Here is a 9,138-nt window from a genome sequence, read left to right as displayed (position 1 = left end):
GGTAATATAGATGGCAATAGGACCCGATCCTCGATTTGCTGCGGTTTATTCATTTTTTGTTTAATTATTTGATTAAAATGGCCTGTGGGTACGATTTATAGAGATGGCATGGTGCTTGGTGTAAAAAATCTGGATTTATCTGCGGTTACTATTGACTAGGCATGGACGGCGGGCCAAATAGTATAAAACACAGGGACTATTTAATAAAATCGCCCACAACGAAGGGGTACGCGTGATTCTGAGCCATCAGATCATTAGTCGAGGGCTTGGATTAGATCCCGCCTTAGCTGTAAAACGTGGTGCAAACTAGGACCGTTACATCCCAATCTGCGAGATATGATTCACCAACCTGAACCGGTATTTTTTTATTTAGAATGGGGAATATATTGAAATATTCCAGCTTCTGCACCAATAGATGCATGTGGCTGTTCAATTATTACATCTCAAACCAAAACACATGATGTTTAATATCTCAAGAACAACCATATTTCGAAATCTACTAAAAACCAATTCGATTACTAAAACTCCATCCGTTGTATGAGAAAATTTGCATCATTGTAGTCTCAAGCGCACGACATCCCCACTTGATTTGTGTCATGTTTTCCTCTTTTTGCAACACGGACCATTGTCTTATCCAGTGGGTTCCTCTGAACACTACCTGCATAGGAGTAGAAACTAGTATATTGTTAAAAATCACATCATTTCGACATAGCCATATTGCCCAACACAAGGTGCATGCTCCTTCCCAGATTTTGTACTTAAGTGTATCATCCACCCCATTCAACCAGTTTCCAAACATATGTTGTATGCTTAAAGGTGGTGATATGTTAAAGGAGATTTGTACCCCTCTCCAAATGCATCTAGCAACACAACAATCCAAGAAGAGATGCTGAACGGATTCATTTAAACTGCATCCACAACACTTTAAACTCCCTTTCCAATGTTTTCTCGCTAGATTATCTTTAGTTAGAGCAATGTTCTTGATCAAATACCACATAAATACCTTAATTTTCAAAGGTAATTTTAGCTTCCAGATGGGATGGTTTTGTTGTACAATATGTGGAGCAATAAAGGCTTTATACATAGATCGTACTGTGAATCTCCCATGTTTCTGTAAGGACCAAAAGAACGTATCTCTTTGAGTGGTAAGTTGGACGTTGATGACTCTTGCTACCACTTGGTGCCATGCTATCAAATTTTGTCCCACCAAGGATCTCCGAAAAGATACATTTAATGGTTGAGATCGCAGCACTGTTGCAACTGTGTCTTTTTTCTTTCTAACAATATTATATAAATTTGGATATAGGTCTTTGAGGGATGTGTTACTAATCCATTTGTCCTCCCAGAAACGCACCTGAGTACCATTCCCTAGCTTAAACTGCCCATGTCTCAAGAAGTCATCTTTTACTTTCATTAGTCCAGACCAAAATTGAGAGTCTCCGGGCATGTATTGAGCTTGAGTAATGGTTTTGTTCCTCAAGTATTTGTTCATAAGTAAATTTTGCCACACTCCATCTTCATTAATTAATCTAAAAAGCCATTTGCTTAAGAGGCATTTATTTTGCAAGTTAAGATTTAACACGCCAAGACCACCATATTCTTTTGGTGTACAAATAATACTCCACTTGGTCAGTCTATATTTCTTTTTGTGACCTTCGCCTTCCCAGAAGAATCTAGATCTATAATAGTCTAGCTTCTTGAGAATCGTACGTGGGACCTCAAAAAAAGAAAACATGAAGATTGAAAGACTGCTCAAGATGGAGTTTATCAGCACGAGCCTTCCTCCAATCGAAAGCATTTTACCTTTCCACGCACTTAGTTTTCTCTGAAATCTTTCTTCTACCTCTTTCCAGTCCGTATTTTTTAATTTTCTATGGTGCATCGGAATGCCTAAATATCGGAAGGGGAATATTCCCATGTCACATCCAAAGATCTGAGAATATTCCCTCTCTGATTCTTGAGCTGCACCATAGCAAAAAAGTTCAGTTTTATGGAAATTAATTTTTAAGCCAGAAAGTTGCTCAAATGCATTCAGCACTAGCTTCATGTTCTTGGCCTCTTCAATGTCATTTTCCATAAAAATGATAGTGTCGTCAGCATACTGGAGAATAGATAATCCTCCATCAACCAGATGAGGAACAACTCCTCTAAATTGTCCTAAATCTTTAGCACGAGTGATTAACACGGCCAACATATCTACAACAATGTTAAAAAGTATAGGTGACAAAGGATCTCCTTGTCTAACCCCTTTTTTTGATTGAAAGTAGTGACCGATGTCATCGTTAACCTTTACCGCTACACTCCCCTTGGTTACCACTTGTTGTATCCAGGAGCACCAGGTAGAAGAAAAACCTTTCAACCTTAGAACTTGTTGCATAAAAGGCCATTTAACCTTGTCATATGCTTTTTCAAAGTCTAATTTAAGGATTATTCCATTCTTCTTTTTCCTATGCATCTCATGAATTGTTTCATGTAGAGTAACTACTCCATCCATGATATACCTTCCCGGAATGAAAGCAGATTGTGAAGGTTTAATAACTTTATCGACTACAACCGATATTCTATTTGTCAACACTTTGGTGAAGATTTTGAAACTGACATTTAGAAGACAAATCGGCCTGTATTGTTGTATTTTAAGAGCTTCTTTTTTGGCAATAGTGCAATCACACCAAAGTTGAGACAATGCAGTGGTAAATTTCCTTTATGGAATTCCATAAATAGCGCCATTAGGTCTATTTTGATGATGTCCCAGAAGGCTTGATAAAATTCAGCTGGGAAACCATCTGGACCTGGTGCCTTATTATGTTCCATTTGGAAAAATGCCTTTTTAATCTCGTCCTCTTTAAACTCTTCTGTGAGTAATTCATTTTCACTATCTGACACTTGTGGGATGTCACCCCATAACTCTTCGTTTAAACTGAAATGGTTAGACTCAGGCTCAGCAAAAAGTTTTTTATAGTATTTAGTGATGTATTCCTTAAGGTTGTTTTGTCCTATTATTACTCCCTCCTCCTGCTCAAGCTGAAAAATCCTAGTCTTTCTATGTCTGTCGTTTGCTAGTAAATGGAAATACTTAGTATTATCGTCGCCTTTTAACACATTTGTTGTTTTAGAACGCTGGATCCAATAAATCTCTTGTTCTCTAAGCAACTTAGATAATTCGGCATTGAGATAATGCTTGTATTCCCACTCTTGTGGCGATAGCATTGAAATTTCAGATTTTCTATCAATAACATCTAGTTCATTTAGAAGAGTTTTTTTCTTTTTCCTCTTTTCACCTAATATATTTTTAGCCCAACCCCTTAGATGGCGCCGTAAAGTTCTAATTTTATTCTGCCATCTTTCCATAGGTGAGCGTCCTCGAGTTTCTCTTCCCCACATATCTACCACCATATCATGAAATCCATCTCTATAGAGCCAACCCAGTTCAAATTTGAACCTTGGATTATTTCCTCTATGAGATGGCTCACCGGTTTGTACCAATAACGGTGTGTGGTCTGAGATATTTCTAGATAACGCTTCCACGGTGGAAAGAGGAAATTTTTGTTCCCATTCTGTGCTTACCAGGATTCTATCCAATTTTTCAAAAGTAGGGTTTGAACCCGAGCTAGCCCAAGTAAATTTACGGCCCGAAAGCTCAAGTTCCTTTAGGTTGAGAGATTCAATGCACGCATTGAAGAGATTAGGCCATCTGCTACAAAACCTATCATTGTTTTTTTCTGAGGGGTTTCTAATAATATTAAAATCTCCACCTACCATCATCGGAATAATTTCATTACTACTAGCACTTACAAACTCAGCCAAAAAACGGTCTTTGTGTTCGGGTTGAGCTGCTCCATAAACAGCCATCAAAACCCAACGAAAACCGTCACTTTTGTTTTTTAAGTGCACTTTGATTGAGAATTCTCCCTTCCAAAAATCTATGATGTCAAAGGTAAGAGCATTGATACCCAAAAGGATCCCACCAGACCTACCCTTTGGTGGATTCCAGTACCAATGAAAGTCTCTACCTCCACAAAATGTTGTTAAGACTTCATTAGAAAAGTCTTTCCTATTTGTTTCAAGCAAGGCGACAAAATCAAGATCATATTCTAATGAAGTATCATACAAAAAAGTAGATTTAGCCAAGTCACGTAGACCTCTGCTATTCCAAAACATCCCTCTCATCGAGAAATATGTATTTGGTTTCTTGTCGGGTACGTTTGGCTTTTCTTCTTTTTAACAGAATTAAAATTCTTTCTCCTTTGAGGATTGTGTACCAAAATATTTTCTTCAACCTGACTATCCATGATTTCCTCTGTTAAGTCACCACACAAGACTTAGAGGTTTCAAATCAATGTCCTCATCAGATTCATCTAATTTTGTCTTATTATCCTGGTCAGTTTTAACAGGAGGTCTTTTAAATCTAATTTTTTCAATGGACCTAAGTAAATTGACTGATTTTTTAACTAAAGCATCATTATTTCCTAAAGAGATACCGATGTTCGTGACTTTTTCAGTAATTTGTTCATCAGAAAAGGATAAAACTGAATTCTTAAAAGTGTTACCTTTAGAATTCTCCAAATTCCTTTTTGCCACCAACCTTTCAGCACGTTCGATGGAATCTTCGTTGACAGAGTCCTCCCTCCTTTTACTCCTCCTCTTCGGTGTCCTAGCATTATAGCTTTTTTCACCTGGTATGGTGGAGTGTGTAGCTGGTTGTCAGTTAGAACTTGACCATCCTCTGTGCTGCCATTATGTGGAAACTGCCTTTCTTTAAGCTCTGTCAAGGCCCTATCTAGCAAAGGACCTAGGGCATCTGATGCAGTAGCTTCGATGCCGCGATCATCTTCTTTCTGGTTTTGCTTTGTTTGTATTGTTGTAGGTTGTGATTCAGCATGTGTTTCACTGATTGTGAACAAGCGATTTTTCCTTAAATTAGCCTGTACATGGGGTTGCATCTGCTCAACATCATTGCCCATATTTTTCTGAATTTGAATATTGTTGTTGTCTTTTTGGACTACATAATTATCTAGATACAATTCAGAGGGTAAATCAGTAGTAGGACCATCTGCCACCTCCCAACCAACATCCAATAAACCATCTTCCTCTAAATCCTCAATGGAACCATCATCAACCTGCTGTCCTTTAGAGGTCCCTGCTCCTTTAACTGAAAAAGAAACATTTGAATGAGAGGACTTATGATCCTTAGCACCAGCTTCTTCATCCTTCATTTCTGAGTCATTGCCTTTTTCCTGATTGTCGCCATTAGCGTTACCATTATCCTCAGTCGTTCTTGTCCCTGAAGAAGAACTTGTGCTCTCAATTTGAAGTTGTAATTCAAACCATCTTGTGCCAATGACAACATCTATCTGTGTAGGCACTATTGATGTGTTTAGAACAGCCACCTCAAATCGACCAAAATTACTCTTTCGAGTAGTGATCATATCCACCTTTGTAGTAGCTCCAATCATCGTTCCAATAGCCCACAACACCTCATATGTTCGAAGTACGTTAGGTAAATTCAGTACCCGCATCCACACACGAGGCAGTTCCACTCCAAAGTATTCCTCCTCAAATTCTTCAAATTTTAACACTAAGCCATTCTTTAGATCAGCAGAACCAAAATTCACTGTTCGCTTTAATTCTACTTTTGAAGGAAAGGATGTTACCCATTTATTTGGTGCATGCAGTTGCGCATCCCATTCAAACTTTCCAGGCACCAGCCGCTGTAAGTGGGCAACCAAATCTGCTTGTTGAAGTGCACCTCCTATAACTTTGATTAGTGCCATATTCTTTTCATTTTTGGTAGTAGAAATCGGCCCATGTGGAATATGAAAGAAACCTAAACCATCCACAGCATAACCGACTGAGAGAGCCACCGGTCGAGGTTTTTTCTTGATGGGGCAAGTGGCTGCTACATGATCACCTCCCTCACATATATTGCAGAAAAGGATCGCGGTACATTCTGTTGTAGCATGCCCCTTAGTTCTACACCGGAAACACCATTTTGGTTTACCTTTTGGTGCCTCAATCCCTGGAGTGATCTTTATAGCATCCTGAACTATTACATTCTCATCTTGCTTCTCCATCCTTTTTTTGTCATGCCTATTGTCAACCATTTCTTCCATTATCCGTTTTGCATTCAGCTTCATAGGTTCAGGTTCAGCATTGTTCTGCATCATTTTATTGGTGCGCTGCCCCTGGTGTTGCAGAGAATTCTCCAATTTCCCACCCTCTACAACATGTTTGTTGGCACTGAACTTCCCAGCACGGGGTGCATGCGCAGACCGAGCACGATGATCTCGCCCATGTGTCCAAGACAAATCCCTATTGCCTCCAGTGCTGCCACCAAATCCTTGATTGAACCCTAACTGCGAACCTTGCAAGCGCTGACCAAACACCAAATTCCCTTGCCCAAAAAACGAACCTCCAAAATTTGGAGCAATCTGCTGGCAATTACCCCCAAGCATTGTTGCCGGCTGAAAAGGTCCACTTCCCTGCCCAAAGCCAGCGTTGTTCCCCTGGACCTGTCCTAGCCGAAGCTCCATTCGATCACCTTCATTGTGACCCAAAGCTCTGCCTGCTCCATATCCAGAGAATCCAGTTTTGCCTCTGTCCTCCATTGCCTTAACCCCTCGTCTCACAACCTCGGCGTAAGATTTGTATGGTGGCTTGTGTGAAGGCAAAACTGGGAGAGTAGGAGAATTGACGGCGGCTGCAAATCTGGGCAGTGGTGGTACGTAGGGTATGACACCTTTGGGGCAAACGTTTGTGGGCTGGGCTTTGCCAAAAAACTTGCCCCGTCTGGTCAACAGGCGTGCAAGGGCCCAATTTGGCCTGAACTTGGTGTTTCCTTTTTTTGAGGTGCTGCCTTCTGTAACTGAAGCCTGAAATCTCGCGTGGAGTTTCAAATTTTGAGCAGCATCACTCTTCCTTCCCCAGCTCTGGTCACTGATTGTCACCATGTTACCTGATCCCTGCTCACCAATTCGTTGGAATCTATGATTAACACGGAACGGACAGTCTGCAAGTGTTAAAGGTGGAGAAATCCTTGGAGCCGGAAGGGGACCTTGCCATGGTTTACCTGTCTTTTTTTTGTTTGTAACAAGGTCTGTCAGTAGGTTTCTGACGAATTTGCCTTTGCTCCCCAAATCAGATGGTGTTTCAATGGCAGATACTTGTGCACTGATAGTAGAGCTGTCAAGATATCGATCTGCCTGAACCAAATCCTGAAAGGAGTATCCAGCCATATATGCCTTTTTTACAATCAATGATTTGGATGGTGTTTCAACTGATCCAGACTCCTGCAGATAATCCTCATTGCACTCATCGCCATATCCCCAAAAACGTGAGATGGAGCCCTTCACCCGTAGGTCCTTAAGGGGATCAGCATCAACACGTAGAGCAATATCTGGTGTGAGCCAATTGAGTTTTACTTCATCTTGTATTCTGTCTACATCCAAATCTAGTTCTTCTGTCAAAGCAGTTTCATCACGGGAAAAAGTAGAATTCGAACCTGACGCCCACCGTCTCCGAAGTTCATCGACAGGCTTGACGCGTACCTTTCCTTGAAGCTCTGTTGTCGCTCGTCGCCGCGGCCGCCCACTGCTCATGACGATGGAGTCACGGAGACATCTTCGATTCCTTGCAATCTCCGTGCAGATGATGCCCTTGGCCGCCGACGAGGTGAGCTCGCTGGGACGTGAGCGCGTGTCGCCGTAGCGAACCTCAACACAGACCAGAAAGAACCCTGACCCGTCTGTGACCAAACCAATGGATCAGATTGACACCGCGAACGGATACACTGTGATGTAATCTCTGTCGCTAGACTTTGTATCAATGGCCAGCATCACCTCGACTCCCCCACGGCGGCCCAACCATTGCAGAGGCGGTAACGCACAAATCCTGCGGCGGTGCCATGGCTGAAGCAGGTAACACTCAACCCAAGAGAGCAAACTCCCATCCGACACACGCTACACGACGTATGGACCAAGACGAAACAGTTGAGAAGATCCCTATCGTGAATTCAGTGGTGCTTATGTCTCGTCCTCGGCGTAGGGCGGATCCACAACGACGTAGCAGACACAGTGAGAAATTTCGGTGAGCCTGGTGGCGTTCCTCCTTCGAGAATTTCACGAACACATTCCTGAGGGCTCGGCAAACTTCCCAAGCCTCATAGTGATGTCCTGCCGGCGTCGCATGCTCGAATCGCCCCTGGCGGCATTCTCACTCCCCCTCCCATCGGTTCTCTGCCTCACGGTGATGGTGGATTACGGAGGCACTGGTTAGACGGCCAAAGGGCCAACGGGGGTCGTAGGGCACGAGATTTTATATCCCCCTTGGGAGAGTTCGGATGAGGATGAAATTTACAGGCGAGTGCATCACCACTGTTTTCTACGGTTACAAGAAATACGGCTGGAAATCGGGGAAGATGAACCTACCATCTCGGCCCCACACGACAGCCTACGGAAGATATACGTATGTGGGGAGCGAGCGACTGGCGCTCGGTCCCGCTAGTCAGCGACGGATTCGTCAACGCGCGAGATGCTGGCCGGGTGGGCCCTCATGGCTAGGGATGAAAACGGTTTCGGAATTCCGGAAACCGATTTCGAAATTTTTCGATCGGATTCACCGGTAACGGTATTTTTCAAAAACGGAATCAGGTTTCGGAATTTTCTATCGGAATCGGTATCAGAAATAAGAATCGGTGTGGTGTGTTACCGATCGTTTCCTTTTACCGATTTTTGTCAGAAATTACCAGATTTATGTCTCAGATTTTTTCGGAATTGTATCTCGGAATTTTTTTTCGGAATTTTCCAACATGTGATTTTTTCGCATCGCCTGTATGTCTCTAGATAAGGATTACTTATTTTTTTAATTTTTTGGACGCTTTAAGATTTTTTGGGGATAGATGATGTTGGAAGGCAGTTGAGATTAACGATTTGGCCTCTCGAACGAATCCACCATTTTCTATGCACATGTTATGTATTAGTAATATATAATGATAGAGAGCCGACAGTCTGTCTTTTCCACACACTAGATTTTAGGGTTTTCCTGCGAGTCTGTGAAAAAACTCTTTATGTGAGGAAAAAATATTTCATGATTAAGCATGCCATGTTAGCTAAATCGAGTGGATATTGTGAACTTTGAGTCTGT

General features: G+C 41.9%; 1 protein-coding gene across 1 annotated transcript; it reads right to left on the bottom strand.

The window, feature by feature from the left end:
• Nucleotides 1-368: 368 nt before the first annotated feature.
• On the bottom strand, nucleotides 369-7,902 carry LOC103644030 (uncharacterized). Its single transcript, XM_020544302.1, has 3 exons — nucleotides 7,836-7,902; nucleotides 4,548-7,741; nucleotides 369-658 (listed from the first exon to the last, which is right to left on the bottom strand). The coding sequence occupies exons 1-3, from the start codon at nucleotides 7,900-7,902 to the stop codon at nucleotides 500-502; spliced, it is 3,420 nt and encodes a 1,139-aa protein (XP_020399891.1). The 3' UTR covers nucleotides 369-499.
• Between the last annotated feature and the right edge of the window lie 1,236 nt (nucleotides 7,903-9,138).

Source organism: Zea mays, chromosome 1 (assembly GCF_902167145.1).
Source record: "Zea mays cultivar B73 chromosome 1, Zm-B73-REFERENCE-NAM-5.0, whole genome shotgun sequence".
Classification (NCBI taxonomy): Eukaryota; Viridiplantae; Streptophyta; class Magnoliopsida; order Poales; family Poaceae; genus Zea; species Zea mays.
This window is presented reverse-complemented; position numbering and strand designations above follow the sequence as displayed.

Coding starts and splice junctions, on each gene's coding strand:
- LOC103644030 (XM_020544302.1), bottom strand. CDS start 7,902: ATGGCACCGCCGCAGGATTTGTGCGTTACCGCCTCTGCAATGGTTGGG. Junction 7,742..7,835: donor GCCGCCGTGGGGGAGTCGAG/GTGATGCTGGCC, acceptor GTTTGGTCACAG/ACGGGTCAGGGTTCTTTCTG. Junction 659..4,547: donor GAATTTGGAGAATTCTAAAG/GTAACACTTTTA, acceptor ACTCCTATGCAG/GTAGTGTTCAGAGGAACCCA.